At 42.1% G+C, this 27,478-nt stretch overlaps 1 protein-coding gene across 1 annotated transcript in view; it reads left to right on the top strand.

Moving 5' to 3' along the window:
* The window catches only part of COLEC12 (collectin subfamily member 12), a 129,029-nt gene extending 107,136 nt beyond the window's left edge, over positions 1–21,893 (top strand). The window contains exons 4-10 of the mRNA XM_073331434.1: positions 7,442–7,540; positions 11,300–12,346; positions 15,287–15,766; positions 16,193–16,329; positions 17,524–17,633; positions 19,332–19,477; positions 21,587–21,893. Of these exons, the coding sequence (XP_073187535.1) occupies positions 7,442–7,540; positions 11,300–12,346; positions 15,287–15,766; positions 16,193–16,329; positions 17,524–17,633; positions 19,332–19,477; positions 21,587–21,591 (2,024 nt within the window). The 3' untranslated portion in view covers positions 21,592–21,893. The remainder of the gene's footprint in view (positions 1–7,441; positions 7,541–11,299; positions 12,347–15,286; positions 15,767–16,192; positions 16,330–17,523; positions 17,634–19,331; positions 19,478–21,586) is intronic.
* The last annotated feature ends 5,585 nt before the right edge of the window (positions 21,894–27,478 follow it).

Below are 27,478 nucleotides of genomic sequence, written 5' to 3'. Positions count from 1 at the left end.
ACTCCCCCAAAATGTTTCCTTTTGAACTACAGCATCTCTTTTAAAAAAACACCCAATCCACCACTTGGAAGTTGTTCCAATGGTTCATTGCCCTCACAGTTTTATATTATATATCTTATTTCTAGCCTGAATTTGTCTAGCTTCAACTTCCAGCCATCAGATCTTGTTATACCTTTGTCTGCTCGACTGAAGAGCTCATTATCAAATATTTGTTTCTCATATAGGGGCTTATAAACTGTGATCAAGTTCACCCCTTAGCCTTGTCTTTGTTAAGCTAAATAGATAGAGCTCCTTGAGTCTATCTCTATAAGGCGTCTGAACTGACCTATGGCAATTTATTTGTTCCTTCATGAAACCTCTGAATGGGAATAAGCAAACAAGGCGACCCTCACCTAAATGTCTCTCGCTCTTTCTAACCCTACATTTTCAGGCTTCTCTCTCCACATGCCTCCAGTTCTGGTTTTCTTACACTCCTCAAGGCCTTCCTCACTCTTTCTGCTTCCTCGCTACATTCCATTATGCACTTCCATGTATGATTACAACCATTTTGTCTTCTTTACAACTCAGTAATACTCACTGGGATTTTTCATTGGCATCACTGAGAGGAATTTCTTAGCCCATTGCCACAAGGAAAAAAAGCTGGAGTTTGTGCGAAGATGCACATCTCATTCATTCATCATACTTGGGGGCCCACCAAACCCAATTTCAGGGGAGGGAAGCATGGTATTGGCCCAGAGTCCATTCTCAGTCCAGCACTCTCCTCAACTTCCTGTTTCTCTACTCTCCACATCTCTCCTGTCACCCATATTTGTTTTCATTGTGAAGGTTGAACATCAGGGCATGTTTCTTACAGTTCTGTCTGTTCCATTGCATTTCAGAAGACACTGACTTCTTGAGTCAAATTTATCTCTTGAGTAATTCCACTGAAGTGAATGGACTTACACTGGGGATGATTTTGTCCTTTTGTCCTCACACTTGCATCCTGTGCACTAGTAAGCTGGCTTTTTACATACACCTTTCTGATCACTGCAAATCAGAAGAAATACCAGTTTATGAGAAAAAATTATTATATTTGATCCCCAAATGAACTGTTAGGATACTTTTGTTTGTTTCTAAGGAGTTAGGCCTTAAATCTTGGACACTAAAGAAAAGTGAAATACATTTTTACAACAGTCCCCTCTACCTCAGAGTTCAGCTTCTCCTTTGTATGGTGATAGTACAATGAAAGATAGAATTTTGCTAGCATCAGGAATTCTTCCAATCTGTTAGCTAAGGTTTCATTAGATTTGTTTTCAATACACTGATGATTTATATTTATAATGCCCAAAGCTGCTTTTAAAACTTTTAGTTTCCTACATGGTACTTAGCTAACCTATGTTATTTAAAAAAAAAAAAAGTCAAGAACTACGAATTAATGGATTAAATTTGGTTGGCAAGAAAAATAACTCTATGGGATACAAAATAAACAGAATAAATCTCCAAATTAGTTGTAAAATCTGTGTAACAATCCATAGAAAGCTGAAACCAAAACATGAATTAAATATCAAGGTCTGAAAGGGGTTGCAAGATGAGTTTACTATTCCTTTCCCTTCGGAATGAAACTTACATTCTTTCTGTTGTTAAAAACATTAATAAAATAGTGTTCTTGGTTTTCCAGATGTTTTCTTAAGGAAATTAAATGCAAAAGTATGTAGTTAAGATTCTTCTGGCACCAGTCAATGTAAAACTAATCTATTTAAAGTTAATGATTATACTCTTGCTCACTCCATGGCAAAGGGGGGCGGGGAGTAAACGTTCTTTGAATATCAGCCTGAAATTTGAATTTCTGGTTATTTTCAGTTTGTAGTAGACCTTTATATTGCAGCTTGTAGCTTTAAGTTTGTGACTAATACACAACAACTCTCATCTATTGCTTAATCCTTCTGCTTCTGTAACTCGACTCGCTGGGATGGGACACTTGTCCATGCTTCTTGTCTGAGACTGAGAGCAGGGAGTAGGATCCAGACATTCTACCCTTCAGCAATTGGTTGCAAGGTTTGCATCTCTTAAGGGATGTCTGTGCAAAATTGCCCATACAGCAACGATCTTAACAAAAACAAAGTTTATTAAAGACAGAGAAAATAGAATTAAAACAGAAGAAGTGGTTTGTATAACATATCTGGGTTTGCACTTATCAGCTAAACTAGATAAAGTAGTCTCCGTTAATGAAGTAAATAGCTAACATCTTACTGCCCTCTTTGATCCTCCTCTGAGCATCATGCTGCGGTATACAGCAAAAATTCTCTGTGTCCAGAGCTCTCTCTGATCTAGCCCACCTGATCCAGGGCTGCTACTTAAAACTTATCTCCAGTTATACACGCATAGGCTTTAGACTCATGCATTTTCTAGGAACTGGACCACTGATGATACAAAGACCCTTTAATGATGATTAACATCTTTCAAAGGCTTAAGGACCTAGCTCAGACACTGCCATCTTGGCTGGTAGTATCTAGTTTCGATAGGGCCTCTTGTTATACCCCTTCAGGAAATTATTTATTTTATCAAAAAATATAAATTATGGGCAGGTCTTCAGTTTGTCTGTCAAGAGCTTATTAGAATCATTTTTTAGATATACACCTAATGTGCTAGCCAGTCAAATTTCTTAAAGGTTGATAACTGTTTTCTGATGAAAGTTACAAATCCAAAAACATTAGCTTCTCAGAAACCAGCTGGTTTTCCTGCTATGCTCTGGCCCTATTATGCTGCCCAAGTGGCATGAGGGGCCAAAAAGCAACCACATCTTCCTGGCAAGTATATAACCAGCATGTTTTAGCTCATGTCACACCCTACTGCTACCCCTAGTGTAAGGATCATATCAGGGTAAGGAAGGGGCATGGCTGGAGCATTCTGCACTTGGCCATTCCCTGGTTGGCCGATAGCACCTCAAGGGGCCAGTCAGTCTGCAAAGATTAAAGCAGATTCCACATCTCTCTATTATACTCCAGGCTGGCATAAAAACCAGACCTAGAATCTGCCTGCTGGAGCTGTAACCAGCTGCCCCGCAGCCTCCCCACTCTGCTGCACCCAGGCTAGTTTTAAAGGTCTCTGCAAATTTGACTTCCACCAATTCCTTGAGGCCACAATGGATTATAACATATACTAAAGTTTGAGCCTAAACTACTTCAACATCCCAAATACCCTCCAGTATTTTTCAGCAACAATATTAAATATACCCTGGGTGAAATTCTGTGCCTGTGCCTCTAAGAAGGGACAGGGGGCTATGGTGGCGGTCAGGTTGTCTGGAATAACTCACGAGTGTGGGTGTCAGCCTCAGAGCAGACTGTTACAAACTAGGGCAGATCCTGGGTCTAAGCAGGGGTTTTGGGGGTCCGTGGCAAAATTTTAAATCAAAATGGGGGTCCTTGGATTACTAAAGTTTGAGAACCGCTGGCATAACATATAGGAAAAAAAAGTTATTGGGCATTGCTTTCATCAGGGATTAACAAGAACCATAACTGATGTGATAATGCCCATTAAGGCCTTGATTCAGCAAAGCATTTAAGCACATCTTAAGTTCCATTGAAGTCAGTAGACTTACAAACCTGCTTAAAGGCTTTGGTGAACTGAGGCTTCAGTCTTGAAGAGGACAAAGAAATCCAAGCATTCTAGATCAGGGAACATGCAGTGAAATAGCTGATTTCTCTTCTGGGTTCCTGAGAAATTCTAAGTAACATAAATTAGGAATAAGGACAGAAAAAAACAGATGTCTTCTGTTACAGTGAGTGTTGGTTCTGGATTCCTATCAGCCTGCATCTTGTATTCAGAAGGCCAGCTACTATCATCTCAGTCCTGAAATGCAGAACTCTGCACTCTGGCTCTATTTTTGTGTTTGTTTTGTTTTTTATATATATACACACACACACACAGACTGGAGTGTGTATAGCTGGCTCATTGGCATTATGGAAAGGAGAAACAAGGCAGCTTTCCACCCAGGAATGTTCAAGTTCCTCATAACAACCTTGGGCCCGGTGACGGGGCAGTGCTGCGTGGAAGTAGCCCCCATAATTCCACTTCGGCCCACAGGTCCTCACACCAGGGACAACCTGGGGGCCATTCTCCTTGTTCTCACCCTTTGTTTTGTGGAGGGGTCTACTGGTGTGTCATCCCCCCGCCTTGCCTTCCTCCTCTTCCCATGGTCACTTGTTCCCTCAACCCTTGGAACTGCTCTGTTCCAATAACTGCTTGAGCTCAATTTGCCTTTGTCTCCTGAGACTACTTCCTTATTTTTCCCCCTCCCACTTCATCTCACTGGGTATTCCCCTTTCTTTACTTTCTCTCTGGCTTGTGTTCTCCTGTCTATTTTCCAATACTGCAGTGTTTTAATGGCTCTTTTCCCTTCCCCGTGGGTTAAATTCCATCCCTCTGGGGTTTCTGGATACCCCTTTGCTTTTCTAATGGGAAGGGGTTCCAGTCCGTGCCTAACATGAAAGGGTGTGGCAACCAATCCACTACCCCAGCCCACTTCCATTTAAACTTCCCCTGAACTTCCAGAGGCCCTTGTGCCATAAGGCAGAATTTCTTATCCCCATGTATATTCAAGCCTCACTCTTGCTCCAGGAAGTATCTGGTGGGGTTTCACCAACTTGTGCCTGATTAGCAAACAGCCTGAGGAGGTGTCCACCTGACCCCTGTGCTCTTTTATCCTGGCTCCTCGTAAATTAGCTTATTAGCTACCCAGCCCCAACCTGATCTGGTAATCAGGAACTCCTCTCTGTAACCAGGCTAGGGTGACTAGATGTTTCGATTTTACAGGGACAGTCCTGATATTTGGGGCTTTTTCTGAAATAAGGTCCTATTACCCCCCCACACACTCCCTCTCCTGATTTTTCACACTTGCTGTCTGGTCAGCTTAAACCAGGCCCTTCCCTGGCCCCTAACTGGTTAAATAGTGATCAGAGTGCTGGTTCAGGTGCTGATTGCTATCACTCTGTGACAGGGCCAAAGTAACCCCTGACTTCAGTGTAGTTAGCCCAGAGATGACTGTAGCCCTAGCTGTCTGTTTGGTTTATGTTTTTGAAGCAGCATGGACCCATGAAAATCCTGCTATATACCTGTACGTATCTTCAAAAAAATAAGATGGAAGATTAATAAAGGGACAAGGACCCCTTGGCTGCCACAGATTAAAGTGCCAGATTGTGTATGACCTTTGCATGAGTGCAAAGAGTAGAAGGAGGGCTCATGAAGTTACACTCCCAGTACCAGGGTCCCCCCTACTTGCGCTTGGGGGAACACAGGCAACTGCTCTTTTGTAGTTCCTACCAGGTTATAAATCACCCCCAAAGAGGGTGGGAAGGCATAGGGAGGAGGCAGAGGTATGGCTTTGTCCCCTACCTCCACACTGGCTCATCCGAAGGCCTGGTGCAGCACCTCTTCTGCCACATGCTAGGGGACTGGAGGAGTGACACAATGCAGCACAATGTCTTCTGGAATCCCTTGTGGGGTGGTGCAGATCCTCTCTGGCCAGAGGCTAAATAATCTGCGTATAGGACAGAACCTTCTGGCCTTAGCTGTGATTTGAATACACAGACACCAAACTGAAAATGGACATGGACTTGAAGGTCAAGCCATAGGGTTGCCAGGCATCCAGTTTTAAACTGGAATGCCCAGTTGAAAAGGGACCTTGGCAGCTTCGGTCAGCACTGCTGACCAGGCTGCTAAAAAAGTCCGGTCAGTGGCGCAGCAAGGCCAAGGCAGTCTCCCTGCCTGCCCTGGTTCTGCACAGCTCCCGGAAATGACTGGCATGACCAGCTCCTAGACATAGGGGTAGCCACAGGGGCTCCGTGTGGTGCCCCTGCTCTGAGCACCAGCTCCGCAGCTCCCATTGGCTAGGAACTGTGGCCAGTGGGAGCTGCCGGGACGGCGCCTGCAAGTGCATGCAGTGCGCAGAGCCTCCTGACCCCTCTGCATAGGAACCGGATATGCCGGCTGCTTCCGGGAGCTGCCTGAGGTGAGTGCCAGCCGGCCGGAGCCTCACCCCGAACCCTGTTCCTGCACCCCAACCTCCTGTCCCAGGTCGTAACCCCCTCCTGCACCCTAACTCCCCCCCAAAGCCCACACCCCTCCCTGTACCCCAATCTCCCTGCCCCAGCCCTGAGCCCTCTCCCACACATACAAGCCCTCCTGGAGCCCGCACCCCGCACTCCCTCCTGCACCCCTGCCCCAGCCCGTAGCCCCCTCCTGCACCCCAAACCCCTCATCCCTGGCCCCACCCCAAAGCCTGCACCTCCAGCCGGAATCCTCACCCCCTCTTGCACCCCAACCCCCTGCCCTGGCCCACTGAAAGTGAGTGAGGGTAGGGGAGAGCGAGCGATGGACAGAGTGGGGATGGAGTGAGTGGGGGCAGGGCCTCGGAGAAGGTGTGAGGCCTCAGGGCAGGGGCGAGGCCAGGGCAGGGCAAGGGTGTTCAGTTTTGTGCAGTTAGAAAGTTGGCAACCTTATCAAGGCAGAATCTAGCCTCTGAAGCATTCAATTTCCTTCCTTTCTTGTAACAATTTATAAATATATATTTAGCACTTTGAGCTTTCTGGAACTTTTCATTTCTGGCTCTTTCCTTCTTCCGTACACATACTGTTGCCATGAAAAGCAACAGAATGCGTAACTGCCAGGAAAACAACTCAAACCTCCCCAAGCCAAGAGAACATTGGGAACAGCTATATGTCCAGGCTGGGCTGAATGACCATAGTTTAAACCCTTGCAAATCAGAATTATTTTAAAACTGCTGTTTAATTAAATGTCCTTAAATTGTTATTAGGAGTTTTAAAGCTCCATCACTTTTCAGAAGACATTATTTAAGAACAGCACTTGATATATGTTCCATAGCCTCCACACTTAGTAGCTAGGATGTAGTTCATAATGATTAAAAGAATCAGAAAATTATTTGGTCCATCTAAATGGAAGTGGCCCACGGGAGAGTGAGAGGGAGTCTGCTGCTAGCGAGGTAACAAGCCTCAAGCATACAACATGCCTTCATTAGACAATGAGACACCTTTAGTAGTTAAATATTATAAAATATTAATTGATTGAAGAGGAAGACTCAGAAGAATCTTCATTCATGAGATGAATCTGTTTGTTACCAAAAGAAATATTTGGTTGAAGCATAGTGGTTAACTTCTTAGCAGAGCACACGGTCATATGAGCAGAAGAGAATACACTGTTCTGACGTTATGCAGAGTAGTGGAAAGCAAATTGATTGTTTGTTTTTTTTTAAAAAGTATTTTCTATGCTTGACCCCAAATATTTTGTATTTTTCATTATTTACTACACTCTTGTTTACTGTTCATCTATATGACTTGTTATAAAAATCTCATTACTTACACCATATCTCATAGTTGGAACTTCTCACAATGAAACCTACAAAAATTACACATGTAAATGCCTGTTAACACTGTTCTCAATTTTCTAGTTGTAGAAAAAATGGACAACGTTACAGGTGGCATGGAGACATCCCACAGAAGATATACTGAGAAACTCACAGAAGTGGAGAGTGGTCTGAAGAAATTAGGTAATCTCCACATAACTGAAAGCCAGATAAGGCAGCCTATTTGCATGTCCTTGTGTGGTATTATTTTGGGAGATATATCAGTGGATAAGAGTTCTCTATCTCCACAGATCTGTCTGATGAACAGGTGGCCAAATACCTGCATATCCATTCCATCTTAAATTTTAGTTCCCGATTCTGGACAGCTCTTAATCACATCCAATCCCACGGAAACCATATTGAAATCAAAGGGACTTCAGGATGTGCTTATGAGCTGTCCTGAATAGGAATGATTTTCTGAATCAGAGCTGTAAAGTGATGCAAATATTGATGGACAAAAGAAGAGACTCTTAAGAATGAAAGTCTTCACCCACCCAGTAATCTTTGAGCTGATGTTTAGTAGATAAATTCCAAATCTGGAGTCCATGCCCAGAGATGTTCAAAAAATGGCATATGTTTAACCCTCACCTCAGAGGCAAAAACATCACTTGTAGAAGATGCACTTCATCGGTCATTAGTGCTTAAAGTGTGCTGGGTGGAAACAGGTCACAGACCCAGGAAATAAGATTTCTAAAAAGCAAGCCGGGTCGCTGAAGGGCACAGTTTTAATACTGTCTGCGGGGGGACGGATGGACGGGATGGACCCCTGATTGGCTTCTTGAAGCAGGGAGAGCTCTCCCCCACTCCCTCAGCAATCCAACATCATTCTCCCAGAAGGAGTGGGAAGAGCAGAAAGAGTTAAGCAGCTGAGAGTAGCTCTGTTTCCTCTTCTCCCTTCCCCTTCTGCGAGCAACAGGATGGCTCTTTCACGTCTGGGAAAGGTACTCAGATTGTCACAGCTAAATACAAGGTTGAACAGATAAAATATGTCTACTTATGCTAAACTAAGGGACCATTCAAGGTGACGTAGCCCATAAACACCCCTATAGTCATAGGACAAAAATGGGAGATTGGTGGGTTACAGGTTGTTGTAATAAGATATAAATACAGTGTCTTTATTAATGACAGGTTTCAGAGTAACAGCCGTGTTAGTCTGTATTCGCAAAAAGAGAAGGAGTACTTGTGGCACCTCAGAGACTAACCAATTTATTTGAGCATAAGTTTTCGTGAGCTACAGCTCACTTCATCGGATGCATCTGATGAAGTGAGCTGTAGCTCATGAAAGCTTATGCTCAAATAAATTGATTAGTCTCTAAGGTGCCACAAGTACTCCTTTTCTTTTTGTCTTTATTAAGATCATGATTTTTACTGTCTATCAAAGTTATGAATTTAAGCTCCCAGGCTCATCTTTTGAAAGTGTTGGGCAGGTTTCCTCTGAGGATGAGGACTGGGGTCAGATATAGAGTATTTGTTTTGGGAAAAGTGTTCGTCCACAGTTGATGTGATGTTTTTGTCTTTTATCATTGTCCTGTGTGAGTTCATTTGCGAGTGTAGTGATTGTCTGGTTTCACCTACGTAGTTGTTAGTGGTGCATTTAATGCACTGGATGAGGTACAACACATGTTGCCATAGGCATGGGTAGGACCCATCGATCTGGAAAGGTTTTATAGATATTTACAATATATTAAGTGAGGAAAGCTCTTTAGTTTGCAGTTCAGTCATAAGAAAAACTCTAATGGCTTCTCAATAAAAGATGTCCATAAACTGTATGTTAATGAAATTATTCAAAGTCCTGTGTTTGCAGTGGTGAATTCATAGGAAGGGAATGTTACAGCTAAAAGCACATACAGCCTTCTCTTATTCTGTGATTTAAATTAATCAATCATAGTCTGGAACTGTTGTGATCAAATTCATTTCTAAGCATTGTTTGTACTCTGTAGTATGTATCATATGGCCAGATCTAAGGAGTGATTAGCCCCATCAATTCCTATGTAAGTCAACTCCCATTTAAAAAGTTCTAAAAGTTTAAACATTTAAAAAAACATGGGGGCAATATCTCTGGGGCATATTAGTAAGGGGGCTCTAGGAGGGGAGTTGGGGGGTGGGACTGGCACAGGGAAAATGTGAGGGTCAGATGGTATCTACTCACCACTGTGGCACCTCCTTGTGGCCACAGCTGGGTATTAGCTCTCAACCAGACTTATTTTGTTGCTCATCCAGTCTCTCTCCTGCTGGATTCAAATTGCTCCTTCTTTCCCAGTGGCTGGTAGGGGAACCCAGGCCAACCCTCTACTCCAGATTCCAGCCCAAGAACTGTATGTCTAGTAACCACAGCCTAAGCCAACCCTGAGCATGTTGCTGTTTGCCTGGGCTCCTTCCTACCTTTCTTCTCTAGCTCTGCCCCCCTCTGGGTAACCATTGGAGCTCCCTGATGCTATTTCACCCTTCCCAGGCTCTTGCCAAAGTCTGGAGTCTGAGGCAGAATCCCAGGGTTTACTCTCCCCGTAGATCAACTCCTCTAGAGGAAGTGACTACAGTATTCCGTCCTGCAACTCCCTTCTTCCTTGCTACTTCCTGGTTTTATACCACCTCAGCCTGCCCCTGCCCAGCTGGGATTTATCAGTTAGATCTTATCAGTCCTGACTCTCCTCCAGGTACAGCCATCACAGGGTTAATTGGTCCTTTTTACTTACTTAGGCCTTGTGTGGTGTAAATACTCTATCACAGTGGGACAGGTCATAGGATTGTAGAGCTGTATGGGAGCATAGAAGGATTATGCTCCTTCTATGCTCCCATACAGCTGGTTGGTATGGGAGCATAGAAGGAGCATGGTTTTTTAGTGGATTTGCCAGTTGCCAGAAAAATAATTTTATCTGCTGGCGTGGGGGGTTTTTGTTTTGTTTTTTTACGTGGGTCTAAAGATTTCCAATATCATCTCAGTACACTGGGATATCTAATGTTAAACATTTTTGTGTCCAGCTAAAGATGCTCGCAGTGTTCCCACTTCCACAGTTTAAGTAAGAAAATGATGTTATCAATCCTATCTATATGTGTTCTCTCTCGAAATACTATAAGAGGTTGTTGACGCGGGGTCGGGAGGTGGGGATTGAGGAGTTTTTTCCTTGTGGTTGGGGCTTGGAGTTGGGCAGGCTTAACTTGTTGGCGGGTGGATTGCCATTTGGGGTTCTTTTTTTGTTTTCAGAGGTGGTAACCCTAGGGCATAGCAGGAGGCAGGCATGAGCAGCACTGTGAGGAATGTGGGATATGTGTGACAGGCAAGAAGTGGCACTTGAGCTGGAAGGATCCAGGATCCTTGGTCTGTATCCACAGCAGGTCATGGGTGCTGGAGCATAAGCAAGCTACAGCTGTTGCTAGGTAGCAATAGGGGTGGTGCCCACTACCTGGCAGCTCTGCAGGCATGGAATTGAGCCTGCTGTGCTTTACACCAGAAAGGGCCATCAGCTCCTTACTTATACTGCTTCAATGTATTGAATTCCACTTAATCATCCAATTTTTTCTTCAGTACAGTAGCAGTACTATATTTCACCTATTCACCACTCTCTCTAAAAGTTAATTTTTAAAAGAAAGTAAAACAATCATATTTAAATGAACATATATAAACAGTATTGACAATAGAACCATCATTCTATTCCACTGGGCAAGACAAAGGGTCGCATTCCATTGGCTTCAACAGCAGTTAACTTCGTGTGTCTGGGGGCAGAATTAGACCCTAGAGCATCTGTTTTTAGAAAAGTGACAATTGAATGTTTCACCAAGTGAACGCTTTAATTGCCTGACCACTCTTAGATACAGCATTTACAGGGCAGGAAAGAGTCTTTTTATATTGTGCTTAAAAAACAAACAAACAAAGCTAATGCTTTTTAAAATTTCCCTCTTTAATAGATGATGAAACTGGACAAAAAGATATGAGCACTAACAAAGAACTTTCTAGCTTCAGATCTGATATTCTGGCTCTTCGCCAGCAGCTTCAGGAGATTGCAGAGAAAACCACCAAAAACAAGGATACACTGGAGAAGCTACAAGATTCTGGAAACGTATTAGATGACAGGCAGAGCCAAATGAAAGGTGTCTTGGATAGCAACTCTTTCATGATCATCAGTGTCAATAAAACTCTCCAAGCATACACTGGCTATATCAACAATCTCCAACAAGACACAAGTAATATCCAAACAAATTTGCAAAGCCAAATGCATTCTCATAATGTGGTCATCATGAATCTAAACAACTTAAATCTGACACAAGTTCAGCAAAGAAATCTTATCAGTGTTTTGCAGAGGTCTGTGGATGATACAAGTCAGGCTATCCAAAGAATCAAGAATGACTTTCAAAATCTGCAACAGGTTGTCCTTCAAGCACGAAAGGACACTGATTGGCTTAAGGAGAAAGTGCAAAATTTACAGATGTTAGCAGTCAACAACTCAGCCTTAGCCAAAGCTAATAATGATACACTTGAAGACATGAACAGTCAACTTAGCTCATTCAGTGGGCAAATGGAGAACATCACTACAGTTGCACAAGCCAATGAACAAAATCTTAAGGATCTGCAGGAGCATCATAAAGATTATGAGAACAGAACTTCTGCCAAGTTTAACCAGCTAGAAGAGCGCTTTCAGCTCTTTGAGACAGATATAGTCAATATCATTAGCAACATCAGCTATACTGCGCATCACCTGCGGACACTGACTAGCAATCTCAATGAGGTCAGGACAACTTGTACAGACACCTTAAGTAAACACACAGATGACCTGACTTTTATGAACAACACGCTAGCCAATATTCGTTTAGATTCTACATCTCTCAGGATGCAACAGGATGTGATGAGATCAAGATTAGATATTGAAGTTGCAAATTTATCACTAATTATGGAAGAAATGAAGCTGGTAGATTCCAAACATGGTCAGCTCATCAAGAACTTCACAATACTGCAAGGTAAGATGAATTTCAATCTATACCTCAAGTTGTACGTCTTATCAACACATGGGTTTTACTTGCTTTAAATAACATCAAAATACTTCAACTTTTTTTTTATTATGGGTTAAATTTTCTCCTGAACAAAGCCTGAACAGCTGAGTTGCAAGAGAGGTAGTTTGTGAGGGCATGGGGAGAAAGAACACACCCCACGTTGTCCAAGGAGCAGCAGCACAGCAACTGTGTGACTGCGATAAGATTGCTATAGTTCTCAGAGCTCCTGCTGCCCTGTTCTGCAAGGTGAAGGTCCAGAGGATTTGCACAATGCAAATCTTCCATTCCTGCACTTCCCACACACCAGGCCTGGCCTGCCCAGTGCTTCCTGTCGGCCTTGTGACCAGGGCTTTGGCTGATGCATAACCCTTTTGCAACCCCTCTAATGTGCCTGACAGTACCTCTGGTCAAATCTAGCCCTAAGAAAGGAAACATTGACCAGGAGAACACAGATGTTATCGATTACCTACTCTCTTTGGAATGTGCTGTCCTGGACTTTGGCTTCTCCCTGCATCGTTGTCAGAGAAAGGGATCCTTAGTTTAATCTTTAATAAAAAAAAATTAGTCTTTCATTTTATGAAAGTCCTTTTTCCAATTTATACTGGGACACAGACCTTATCTGTTCCATTATCTAATTCTAAACCTGGGAGATGTAAGTTTGGTTTAAATTTTTCAACCCAATATTCCCTTCCCTCCTTTACCGGCCTGAAATTGGAATGTTGTGAAAGAAAGTTATAGGTTGATTAAATTTTATTCTGACTGTTGGGTCTGCTTTTGAACTATCATCTAAAGCAGTGGTTCTCAACCTCTTTGCCATTGTGGACTGCATATGCAGCTCTCTCTGTGTTATGTGGGCCACATTGACACAATATATATACTACCTGTATGGCCCAGGATGTCACATAGGCTGCAGCTGTGTGCTGATTGGGACGTGGGTTGAGAGCCACTAGTCTAAAGTAATCCATAATAGTTGTGGAGGAGGTGGAAACCTCAAGAAACCAATCCCTGCTAAGGAGGAAATAGCTGAACAATACAAAACTGGATCATTCCCAGAGAGGTCACCCTTAGTGAAAAAGTAAAACTATTTTGTTTTAAGCCAGCTGTGAACAGGCCGGGAAACCTCCTGTTTCTTTTCATCAAAGGATACTTTATTTTCTTCAGAAGTAAATATACACACAAAGTTGTTGAGCTTTTTTTTTTTTGTCTTCTAAGCCAAGTATTCTTCTGAATGAAGTTAATATTCCATATTGCTGATTTGAACCAGGTCTTAAACCCTGATTACTTGGGCTGCCAATCCTCCAGGATTGTCCTGGAGTTTCCAGGAATTAAATATTAATCTTTATGTGATGAAACCTCCAGGAATACGTCCAACCAAAACTGGCAACTCTACTGGTCACAGAAATAAAACCCTCCCTCGGAATAGATAAAAGCACAGTCCGTGGTGCATGTGAGTCCAGAGCACCTTTCTTACCTGGTCTCATTTCACACAGAAGGAGCTGCCTCCATTTTCAGAGACATGTTAGGAGCTTAACCTTGATGCAGATTAAATGGGATAGATTTTGGGGAAAAAATTTACTGAGATGTGCTTATCCATGAACAGAATCCAAACCTGCTTTAATGATAAAATATGGAAGACCACTCCTTCTCACTGTCTTCTCATCTCCTGCTATGACTGGTGCTCTGTCCTTCTATAAATATCCAGTAGGCAGGTAGCATTCTGTTAGTCTTTCCATTAACCCTCCAGTTGGCTTATTTCTCACTACCCATCCATCCCATGATTCTCAAATAGACCATAGCTCCTTTATTTCTCCCTTTTATCATTCAGCTGGTCTATGGTTCACTCCCAGTCTGCTTCTTGCTTCATAATAAACATGTGGTGCAATAACTCTCAAGCCTCCCTGACATTGTGGGGCATTCTGCTTTTGGTCTCTCTCTTTTTTTGACCTCGTTCCACTATCCCAGCATGTCACTGCTAAATCCCATGCAGGTTCCACACCAAGACAGTGCTGCTGTCACTGACTACATCTTACTATTAGAGTGAAAGGAGAGGCGTGGTTGGAAGCAACAGGGAGAATAGAAGAAAGGGAGAAAGAACATAACAAAGGGGGAGAAGAAGAGGAAAGAGAACAGAAGGAAGAGTGAAAGGATAAGATGGGAAAAAAGATAGATTTGGGGGAAATCATAGTTTGCAGTAAGCCTCATATTTCAGGGACCAGTGATTCACAATGGCTGCTGCTTTGGGAGGCACCTATTAAAAATTGAGAGAGATCTTCACCTTTAAGCCCTGCACAGTTCTGCCCCACCCTCATATCTCACTTCCTTACTCTATCCCCCCACACTCACATACAGACTGCTAACCTCCTCCAAACTGCCCTCCTAAACATCCTTTTTGCCACCTCCTTCCACTGTTGTCTTTACCCCTTCTTTCATCCTGCTCCTTCAAATTAAAAAACCTTTATTCTTGTGTCCCAAACAATCGCTCTTTCTTTTCATTCAAATCCCTTCTTAAGGCTGCCATGAATCCCATCAGTGTCAATCCGCCAAAGACAAAAAACCACATAACACAACTTTTAGAAAGCAAATGATAACCGTATCTGTTTGAGAACTGAGGCTCATCTGATCTGGGGTACTATGTGTCTGTTTAACGTAAATTACAAGTCCTGTCTGGCAGGGCCCAGGTTTTCTTTACAGCATCAAGTGTCTTGTGGAGGCTCAATAAGAAATAATATATAACTAATGATTGTGAAGAGATTCACCTCCTTTTTCTAAACCAACTGTATTTTTACATTGGCTACTTGAGTAGCTTGGGCTTGCAGTGTATTGAATGTCCAATGTTGTTAATCTCAGGTATATTGAACACTCTTCCTGTTTTTTGTTTCCCTCCTCTGCATGTTTAAATTGTTTCAGGACCTCCAGGTCCAAGGGGACCTAAAGGGGAGAGGGGACCCCAAGGGCCTCTTGGTCCCACTGGTCTAAAAGGGCAAAAAGGAGAAAAAGGTGAGCCAGGGCCACCAGGACCTGCCGGTGAAAAGGGCCCAGTTGGGCCAATCGGGCTACCAGGAGAAAAAGGTGGGAAAGGTTCAAGAGGATCACCTGGCTCCAAAGGTCAGAGAGGTTCTACTGGCAAGACTGGTCTGCCAGGACCTAATGGAGACCCTGGACCACCAGGACCACCTGGCAAAGATGGTCCTCCAGGTCCACAAGGTCCACCTGGATTTCAAGGATTGCAAGGAACTGTTGGAGAGCCCGGGGTACCTGGACCTCGAGGATTGCCTGGTCTGCCTGGCATACCAGGGATGCCTGGGCCGCCTGGGCCACCTGGGCCACCAGGTCCAGGGATGCCTATGGCACTGAAAAGTGAGCCAACATCAATACCTGAGGCGAATGGTAAGCTATCTACTCACCCACCTACTTTTCTACTTGTATGCCCCTCTGCCCAAGAAGCCGTTTTTAGTGCACCTGCCATCATGATAGTGGGCGAATGTTAATTTCTATTATCTTTTGCTTAGACACACTCGTTCTCAAAGATTCTTAGCGTGGAACTCTAGCTTACCTAGCAAAGCTGTGTCTGCCTGTCTTCTGTCAGCTGCTCTGGAGTTTGATTAAAATGCCTCATCTCTAAAGAGATGGCAGCAATGCAATGAGGAATGAGCAGTCCTCTGGGCATGCAGGTTAAGTCAGCTATATTCTGCGTTCTGGTGCAGATTTCTGATATGTGCATATTCACTGACTCAGCCCCTAAGTATTTCAGATGCCGCCATGCTGTAGGAGAGTTTGAAATCCCCAGTTTAACAGCAGGGTTTCCTGTCACAGGTTGTTCTGCTCACTGGAAGAACTTTACAGAAAAATGCTACTACTTTTCATCTGAAAGAGAAATTTTTGAAGATGCAAAAGTTTTCTGTGATGAGAAGTCCTCACATCTGGTTATCATAAACAACAAAGAGGAGCAGGTAAATAACATCACCTGCTGTTCTGAAGGCTTGAGGTATAAGGTTTGAAAGTATTTTGAGTCTGGAAACTACATAGCAATAGGGAAGCTGAGAATATCATGGATTCATATGGTGAAGTGAAAACACCGACTTACCCCATTCCAGAACATTGTACTCCCATGTCTGCTCAGCACGTACTGTGAAAAGGAGCAACATAGGAGTCAATGGGCCTGATCCTGAAATTGCTGAACACCTGCCACTTCCAGTAAATTCAATGGGAGTTGTGGGTGCTCAGCCCCTTTCAAAATCAGGCCCATTGTTAGTGGCCTATTATCTGAAACACATTTTTTCCATGTTGTAAATAGTTATTTTTAAATTCAATCTTTAAGATAGACAACTTAAGCCTTTATTATGATCTTAAATAAAGTCTATTAAGTCTTTTATAGGCAGAGAAGCAATAATGAATAAAAACCATACCTTACATTATTATGTGGTATAATTGTTTGGTAGTCAGACATACCCCTGCCATGCAGGAGTGGTGCAATAAAGTATAACTGCTTATTCTTTTTCTTAGTTAAAAAAAATACGGGCGGTGGCCTTCTAACCACCCAGTTTTCGCGGGGAGTTCTTACCCACAGACAAATAGTGCCATTGAGTCTAGTGCCTTTTTGGTCTTACTCACAGACAAATAGTGCCTTTTTGTCAGTTAAGTTTGCAGAATCAGGCCCTAAAATACATCTACAGCTGCATAAACCTTCCATAATCATTTGTACATTAGCAATGGTGATCCCTCGTAAAGCAGGAATAGTACAGATTATCTCTGGAGCAAACCATAAGAACCATCTCGGATGTTGTTACAAATTAAGGTCTGTCTTTGAGGGAGGAAAGGAAGTTCCAGCCAGTAAGGAACCCTTTCAGGAGAGAGAGCATTCTTCGGTGACAAGAGGGAGTAATAATTACCAAAGTGCCCTTTGATTACTGCAGTCACTACCAGAGGTGCGAGCAGCATCCCCAGAGTGAGAGCAAAGGAGAGTAAGACCCAAAATTAGAAGGAAGAGGTAACCCACAAGGAAGCGAGGTGGTTGAGCATTGGGAATGGGAAGGAGAAGAACACTGTTATTATTCTATTTTCGAAAAAGCAAAATCTACACAAAGCAAGTAATTGTATGGTCTGAGAAACAGAAAAATGCAATCACAGAATTCTTTCACTCACAGCAATGGATAAAAAGGCAGATTGCTGGGAAAGGCAACTTCTGGATTGGGCTCACAGATTCAGAGCAAGAGAATGAGTGGAGATGGCTGGATGGAACCTTACCAGAGTACACGTATGTGTTGAAAAGAACCATGTTGTTTATTTTCTGCAGAGTGCTACTGTTCTTGCCGCCACTTTACTAGAGATCTGCAGTATCTAGAGATGAGTTACTGGATGTCAGTGAAGCAATACTTTATCTGGAAGTGTTGCTGAATATTGTTTTTCCTACCCCCCCTCCTTTCTCCATGCACAAGGCTTTATCTCCTTGCCAAAAGGAAAATGGAATATTAAATAAAAGAATCACACAACCGTACAGCCTGATACTGCTTGCCAGTGTTTTTACAAAGTGGGGGTGGAGAGCCCAGACAGCTCTTTGGTCTTGGTTTAAATTTTCCTTGTTTACATTACAACTGGCCATAAATAGAGAGCTCATTCTGACTAAAAAAAATGAAAGGACTAACTATTAGATAAAACCCAAACACAAGGTATTAAACAGAAGGAGAAGGTATAAAGCAAGGATGTCCAAACTTTGGCAAGCTGAGGACTGCATTAGCAGGTAGCCAGGCATCCAAGGGATGCACCATTTGGTATTAAATGGAGCAGGTTGCAGCCACCTTAATTTTTAATACAATGGAGTAGACCACAGAGATTATAAATCTCAGCATGCAGCACCCCAGAAAAATAGGCTAAATCATTTGTATTTGTTATTAATGTTTTCCATGTGTCTAATTTGTGGCCACTTTCATGAGGAACATGGAAAAAAGATCTGGTTTTGGTAAATCCTATACCATTATACCTATCTCAACTTCAGATTGCTACAGCAAACCTAAGGCCTGTGTCACTGAAGATTTCTCTTGTGCTGCGCTTTAAAGGTGTCCTCTAGTGACCTCAGAACTGTCTGTCACTGAATGTGATTCATTATTTCTGGAAGTCTGTGTTTCTTCCCAGATGCTTGGTCAGACCCTCTGTATCAGGCAGGCATGTTATTTAACTGCTTATGGCACCATTTCAGCCAGCAACCACAAGCTTCTGTTCAACAACCTGTTTCTTTAAGAAAACTGAGCTTTTGTTTTGAGACTGGAAGCATATCTCATTTATTAAATGAAAACAGAATCAAGAGTTTTGCTCCACCAAGCAAAGGCACTAAGTACTGGGTCAAGTTTCACTATCAAGGTTACTGGCCTCAAAATAAAGCCAACTTTTAAAAATTCCTTCTGAGTTTGAAAATTAATTTTTCATCCAAAATGAGGTCTGAAAGATAGACAAATCCCTGCTTTGCAGCTGGAGAGGCCCATCACAATCAAGACAGGATCTCAGTTTCTTTGCAATAATAGGTACATAATTTGCCACCTTTCTCCTCTATGTCCCTTTTGAGTTCTTTTTAGCAGGCAAGGTATTGAAATACACAAGAATCCATTAGGCAGAATCTTGGATGTTTCTGTACCATCCACTGGTAAGAATGAAGTAGACGGATACAGTGGAGGAATGGTGCCATGTGCATATGGCATGTACTCTCATCACACTTGCATGTACATCCACAAACCAAAATAGAGCTCACTGGTCTAATTTTAAGCTTTACGCCGTGACAGACAAAGGCTGAGTAGATTCCTGTCTCTGTTTTCCATTTTCAGGAAGAGTCATGTAATGTTTTTTGAAGAGTGTATTTCCAGTTCAGAGCAGATCTCATGATACTTTTTGCTAATCTCTTTTGTTGTGCATGGAAAACTATCATGTGATGCCACTTAACATCTACTTCTTATTTTGTTGAAAGAAACTGGAAAAGTGGGCAGCCTGATAACTGGAGTACTGGACAAGGGCCAGGGGAAGATTGTGCTGGATTAATCTCTGCTGGGCTCTGGAATGACTTTCAATGTGAAGATGTTAACAGTTTTATTTGTGAAAAAGACATGGACAAAGGTAAGCTAAGTGTTCAATTAAAAGAGTTTCATCATAGTCACAAAGAGCCATGATTTACTCCTAGGGGAATTCTGCGCCACTGCGCATGTACAGAATTCATGTCTCCCACAGATTTCTTTGCTTCCTCTCAAAAAAATGACTTTCTGATGGGGAAGCAAAGGAAAGCCACAAGAGCAGTCATGTGACCCTCCCCTGCAGTATATTTTGGATGCCCAGGCAGAGAGGTAAATCACTGTGGGGCAGAGGGTGGGGCTGGTGGCTCCTACCCTGTGCTGGGCTCAGTTGCTAGTCCCGGGGAAGACAGGACTTCCTCTTCCCTGCATGGCATCCGGGGATGGGTCAGACCCACCCCAAGATTTCTCCCCAGGGTGCAGGAAGCTCTGCAAACTCCCCACCCATCCCTTCTTAGCTGCAGGGGGAGGGATCAATGCACGGGGAGCTGCTCCCCCATCTGCCCAACCCCTGTGCATCCAGACCCCCTCATGCCCAGACCCTCCCGCCAAGCCTCACCCCCCCCCAGCCCCAACAGACATGCACAACCAGCTGCACCTGGATCCCCACCCCACTGAGCTCCACACCTCCAGCATCTGGACTGCGTACTAAACCTCTCACATCCAGACCCCCCGCCAAGCTCTATCAACCACACACGCACCCAGACCCTGCCCAGCTGAGCCTCAACCACCTTCACCTGGACCCCCCTGCAGAGTCCCATTACCATTGCACCCAGAACACCCCAACAAGCCCTCGTGTATCTAGATCACCTTCCACACCCAGATTGTCCCACATAGAACCCTCTGAATCCACACCTGGATCCCCTCACACTTGGATCCTGCCAGGGTGAGCCTGCCTGCCCACACCTAGTGTACCTGGCATGGAGGGGCAGAGCCCTGGGGTGTTTCTGGGGCAGGTTCGGTCCTTGTGCTGTGTCAGAGTTGGGTGCAGGCTCACTGCTGAGCCATGTCCCATGGGGGAGCTGCAGAGTGATCTCCTACCTCTGTGCAGCCAGTGGCTTGTGCTCCCCAGTGACATGCTGGAGCCTCCACATTTATTTGACAAATAAAATTTGCAGAATTTTTATATTTTTGGCGCAGAATGCCCTTAGGAGTAATGATTACACCATGGGGGAGAGGAGAGCCATACCGATTGCGTATGGGCAGATGCTGTGTAGCTGCTTTTCGGGGAGGACAAGCTTCTTGCAAATGAAAACTCTGTCGCCTGTAACAGCTCTACACTGATCTAGCCCCAAGAAGCATAAGGAGTCCCTGCTGATGGGAAGGGTTTGGCAACTGCTGGGCCTCTCTCCTTAAACTCCCACCCACCCACTCTGACTGCTGGAGGGGAGTGTGGACCCTGTCCACGTTCTCTAGCTGACAGCTCTGTGGCAGCAGGGCGGGGTGGAATCACAGACTGCCTGTTTTACTGAGCAGACACATAGGTACTAGAGTCTCCTTCTAGATCTAGTGATGCACTTACAATTGGACCCTGTTGCGCCACAGAGCTGCTTAGGGCTCTGCTCCATGATCATTGCTAGAGCTCAGATCTGGCCCATAATATTTTTGTTCTGATGATTACCTTGTTTAAAGAAACTATTTTACAGTGTGCCAGAAACATTAATTGTTTAAAAGCTTTTTTCAGAATTTTTTGTGCGTGTCATATGAATGTCTGGCTGCTGTGATTGCCAAAACATAGGTAGAATTTCATGGGATATGGTAGAAACTCCCAGCTGGATTCAAACTTTCAGATACTGGCTTTTAGGTAGCGTCCACAAAAAACATATGTACACTCTTCATGTGCATAATCCACATCTGTTTGTGTAGATTGAGGAATTGCTTGTGCATAGAGTTCTCTTTTCTTCCTAGATAAATATGTATTATATTAGCAGAACTTTAGGTTTTGAAAAGATTAGTTGTTGGAGGTGTACAATATCTGATTATGGGTCATATTTTAAAAAGTTATGTTTCTTGGAAACCTAGACTCGTATGATAGAATTTTCCAAGATTCCTTGAATTCAATAAACCTCCTTGCGGATAATTTGTTTTACCTTTACAAGCCTTTCACCTATGTTCCTTCTTTTTTTCTTTCTTTCTTTCTTTCTTTCTCTCACTGTAGCCTAGGCACCTGGATTGTAATAGGCTGTGAATTTAGAGACACAAATACAAATTACTTAAAAATCCTATGGGACTTCATCATCTCCTAACAAAATTGAAAAGGAAGCACTGAAAACTGATTTAATGCAAAAAAAGAATTCAGCCGCAACTCGTCTTTGCCATCTTGTGATTATTCAAGGATTCTGGACCCATAGCAAAATGCATTTATTGGAAATGCAATTGGACTGAATCAGTTACATATTTTTGTCAACCAGTGACCATACAAGTGTACAAGTTTTGTCTTCAAAAACATGAAATTAGCAGTCTGAGTAAGACTCTTGGTCATTGAGCTATAGGAAGTACGTATAAAGCTACAGTGTAAACAGTACATTTCATTTGCTAAAATCCCAAATATAGGAAAATTACACAGATACACACATATAGTATATAGATTTTATATAAATATATATATAGTCAAGTTCTTATCGATAATATGGAATATACTTTTAAGAGCTTTTAAAACTTTGTATTTTTGTACAAAATATTTGCTTTTTACATTTGTTCTTTTTTATTGTCTTTTTTTTTAAACAAATATAGTACACGGGCCAAAGAAAACAGTAAAGGTACTAATAATAATTCAGGCTGTTGTCAGACTTAGCTCTGCTAAGCTATCAAAAAATATTTTCCAGTTTAAAAAAAATGTTTTTTCCCAGATGAACCACTCTGGTTAAATAACTTTGAAGCTGATTTTAGACAGTATTTTTATGCAAGTCTACTCTGTGTGAGTAACAGCTAAGTAGATCAGGGACTAGATATTCATGATAGCCGTAATCACAGCCAGTGAACCATCAATGCACTGCTGTACTATATGGGTCATGTTAACACAAGACACTAATGTCTGCCTTACTTCACTCCCTTCCTCCCTCCCTGTCTACAGAAAAATATCACAGAATTAAGTCACTAGCTTTTTTAAATGTTTTAATTATTCCTCTATTAAAAAGCGTTTTTTAGGAGCTCAGCCATAACAGGTGCTGCTTACTACTGAAAGTCAAACTAAGAAGACATTAAAAGACATTTATAAAACAGAAACAAAAAATGTAAGCATACTGAAATGTGGTGGGGTTTTTTAAACTGGATTTCAAAATGTGGTAATAAAACATTGTGTATTCTAAAAGGTCAAGTCAACCTGTATTTCTCTAAAATGTTTTAATGTAAATTAATCTTATGACTTCCTTGGCCCAATCCTCCCCTGCCAAAAAAACCTAGCAAAATTAAGTATGCTACCACCAGAATTTAGTATGGTTAATGGATGATATCACTGTCCAACCCACTTCCTCCATATCCCTAAAGAGCTGTTGCCTAGACAGCAGCAGCACTGCCTATCTTAATCCAACAAAAAATAAACAAACAGTTAAAGTTTATTAGCAGAATCCATGTGATTTGGTTTCTATTTTGTGTATTCTCTGTGAGGCCACATGCTACACCATCGTGTATGTCCTTTTGGACCCTTTTGGAATAGAGTTGTTTTTTTACTGCCTCGTGACCTCCAGTTTACCTTGGTTGAGTATGCATAAGCCTGCTGAAATACTCCAGCTCTGCTGGAAGGAGACAAGATTTTGTACTTCATATTTTCTGGCATTGCTTATAAGTGTAACCAATTAAAGATCCTTGCCTTACTGGCTTTAGAGCTCCCAGGGCCTAAATTCCATATTCTCTCAAAAGTTCATCCTCTTCTTTCTTAATGTCAATTATAATTTATTCCAAGAAACTACCTGGAAAGTGAAATGCAGAAATCCATAGAGAACATAATGAGTATGAAAAATGAACATAACAGCACAAACCACAAACACAGTTAATAATTTCAGAGGCAGTGGTTTTCCTAGAACAAGTTAGATTACCAGAGGAATTTTCTTTTTGTCATGTATTGAATAACAATCAGATGAGCTATGAATATTATACGGTACCTATATATACAAATGTGTATAAACATATAGTAGTGCTGTGTTTAAATATATATTTATACAATAGCTATGCGGATAACATTAACACAGTATCTTTTTCATATCTCCATCATACTGGCTGGAACAGGTAGACTTCATTCTGACCTCACATCAGTATATCTCTACTGATTTAAGTGGAGTTGCTCCTGCTTTCCACTGCTGTGACTGAGACACAAATTGGGCTCATAGCTGTACAAGTCCAAGGCAGAGCTGTGAATAGAATCCAAATCGCTTAGCACTGGGCTGGGAGACTTTGCTGCAAGACCATCTTTCATCTCCTGTGGTATTTGCATACGGCATTCTTTTTGAAAAGATGGATTTTTCCCCATGGCACGTGTGTTACAATGCTCCTCAAATGAAAATACATTTCAGTAAGTGATCCTCCCAAGACCAATTTTCTTCCATTCAGGGAGGTTTCTCATTCACAGATTACCAGTCACTTAGAATAGTGAGGTGAGCCAGTTTAAGGCTGTAAAATGTTGTTGAATAATACCTATTGTATGAAGAATTTAGATGGAGATTACCTTCAGTGGTGTTCCTCATTACCCACTCCTGAGTCAGAAACACAACAGGCCTAATTCTCAGTTACCCTGGCCCACATCCTCAAACATATTTAGCACCTAACTTGCATTGATTTCAAAGGGAATTAGGTACCTAAATACCTTTGAGGATCTGGGTCTCTGTGCCTATGCTTGAAGCAGAGATGGATTCAGTGGGTGACTTTAAGTAGATGCCCTCTGCATGCACAATTTAGACAACCATCTTTGAAAACTTGGCCTGCAGAGTGCAGGCTAGCTAAGACAGATTCATCAAGCAAATGCCCATTTGTCCATCTTAGCCAGCATTCATATAAGAGAGAAAGGGAAATGTGAAGTGGAATAAGAAGACTGATATCTCAAAAGGAGTGCAGAAGTTGCCAGTACTGGTCAGAAAACTGCCATGATGAGGAGGGCAATTGGCAAGGGTGCAGACTGGATGCCATGAGAGGCCAAGAGATAGCCATGGAAGTCAGAGTTGCCATGTGGGGTCTGGTAAATATTCATGTAAATCTATCTTCTGTATGGCTTGAATGACAGCACAAGTTGTGCAAAAGTTACTTTTGTGTGAGAAAATTATTTTGTCCACTTGCAGCAATGTCTGGGTAAGCTACATCCAGCTAAAACGGAACTGGCTGTATTCTCTTGGCATATTGAATGTGTATTTCCATTGGATTTTTTTTTTAATTTAACATAAAAACTAAATATTATTTCACTGATAGTATAACTACCCTTACTAATTAAGTAGCTGGCATTGTAGATGTTATGGGGAAAAAAGTTCTGCCTTACAACATCACCCAATGCTAGATCTTTTAAAAACTCTCTTTTGCTGATATCACTGATTCATTATGAATCATTTTCAGCTGATTAGAACTATTCACATCCCTTAAATTTTCCATAAATATCATCTGAAATTGTTCCAATGAACGAAGCACTAAGTGGAAGACAATAAAGTAAGTATTGCGCTTTCTGTGCATGCATATATAGCAAAGTTGGCGGTTGTGCATATAGGTGCATACAGATTGTCAAAAGCTTTGCATATGTATTAAAAGCCAACTTAAACGAAAGAATAGTTCTTTCAAACAAAAATTCTCCTCTCACACCACTGTACAGTTACTCCTGATTTACACTGCTGTAAGGTAGATCATAATCAGGCATATGGTATCTCTGAACGCAATTATCTGTTTTATCTAGTGACTTGCATTTTTAATTCTCTGTTCCTTCAGTATCTAGCTAATAGATATGTGTCATTTAAAAGGTTAAGAGAAAAAACATATAACTCATCTTCATAAAGCCTTAAAGAAGGGAACTCAGAACTGGGAAAAGGGATCTAGGGTAAAATATCTGTTGACTTTAATGGTACAGGACCAGAACCCAAGTTAGCTATAGTTCAGTCTAGTTTCACTCTACTGTTTAAACAGATATGCTGGTTCCAACGTCGCTATTTTCCTAGATATCAAATGGCTCAGCTATTCTAATTTTTCTTTTCAGTAGATACCTCTTTTGGTTTTAACAAGTGGTAAGAATTAGTCATTGATTTTATTAATGGAAATAGGATAAGCTGACGGGAGCATGGTGCCAAGCAAAGGAATCTGTTTAGCTAGAATGGAGGCAAAGCCATCTGGGAGATCCAGTTTGTTAACAATATATGATTAAACAAAAATGTTCAGCCCTATTAAAGCACCCTAGTTGAAAATCACAAAGGTCTCAGCCAGAGTCAGAATGTAAAATACAAAAGAAATGGAATTTCTCCATCCTTAGTCCATAAATTTCCTTCTCTTTTTCTTTCTCCTCTTTGTTTATATTCCCACTTGGAGGAGAAGTTGTTACTCTTCCCCCATTAACATCAGAATATGGATTTGGAAACTGATCTTCCCCCCTTTCTGATTTCCTGGCTGAGCCTTTTGGTGATGGTAATACTGATATCACTTACTCTGTCTAGTACTTGACACTTTCAAAGTAATGTACATACATTAATTAAAAGAAAGTCACAGCCAGCTGACAGTAAAGGCCCAGCTGGAACATTATTACCAGAAGAATATGTGAAGAAAATTGGAATTGACTAAGTCTTGGTCTAACTTTCTAGAGAACAGCTCCTCATTTACTGTGTCTCATTGTTTAAGGCTGTCTGCAGCAGACATAGGGACTTCCTAGGAACTACCAGTCCACTTGTCAATTCATAGCCTCACTTAAGTTCCCCCTCACTTGTTTGATGGCATCTAAAACAAAGAAACCCTGTTTTGGAAAAAAATAAATTCTAATTTGTTTTCTTTTTCTAGGAACCAATATTTTTCTGTCTTGATGAAGATAAAAGTTTGTTTGTTTTTCAAAATAAACTATGGTCAATGCTCCAAAATTTGTGTGAGAATTTTCTTTATTCTAATACCAATAAAAGCCACAGTACTAGTCAAGTAATATGAATATAGGACTGGAAGGGACTGCCTGGGTCACTGAGTCCAGTCTTCACAGGCAAACCCGTCATATAATCCTGCTCATAAATTTAATCAAGTTCCATATTAAAACTAGTTAGGTTATTTGCGCCCAGTACTGCTATTTGAAAGCTGTTCCAGAAATATAATGCACAGTTTGCTCTTATTAGATGATAATGCTTTGCATATGTTTAGGGTTTTCTTATCCAAAGATCTCAGGGTCTATGCGTGCTTTCCTAAAGTGGGTAAATATTCTAATCCCCATTTTTCAGATGGAGTAACTGAGGCAAAGAGAGGTTAAATTCTATTAATTTTGAGTGTCTCCATTTTGGGTACCCATTTTGTGACAGCGAGGGCCTGATTTTTAGAGGCCCATAGTTCTGTTGAATCAATTCTCTGTTAGATCAGAAAAACAGATTTAAATAATGTTTTGGTGTGACCCACGCCAAGCTGTTTGCTCCCCTATTTTCCTCCTAGGGCTAACTTAAGTAATGCCACTGCTACTACTGCTTCATGTATCACTCTGCAGAGCAGAACTCCCAGCTGGTGCTGCAGAACAGGATGGGCCCAGCAGAAAGGCACAACCAGTGAACTATGTGCAGTGTCTATGAAAGGGTTAATGAGCGACACTACATCTCCAAAACCGCTATTAATCCTGTGTTATGTCATGTAATGCAGTGGTCAGTTAGGTTTCATTCATCTTGAGACACAACCAAGGAATGATGTGAGCAAACAAACTCTCCTAAGAACAATGCCCCAGGCCTGAATCAACTGATGTGGAAAATTTGACAAGACCAGCGGGAAGGGAGACAGAGGCAGAGAAAAAGGGAGGAGTCAGGAGTACACATGGGGGGAATTCAGGGGTGCCTCCCCACCCTTCCCATGGGCTCTCTAACTCCCATTAGCCAGCCAGAGGGAGAGGGGAGCTGATTGGCTCCTTACTCCCCAG

Source organism: Lepidochelys kempii, chromosome 2 (assembly GCF_965140285.1).
Source record: "Lepidochelys kempii isolate rLepKem1 chromosome 2, rLepKem1.hap1, whole genome shotgun sequence".
NCBI classification, from domain to species: domain Eukaryota; kingdom Metazoa; phylum Chordata; order Testudines; family Cheloniidae; genus Lepidochelys; species Lepidochelys kempii.
This window is presented reverse-complemented; position numbering and strand designations above follow the sequence as displayed.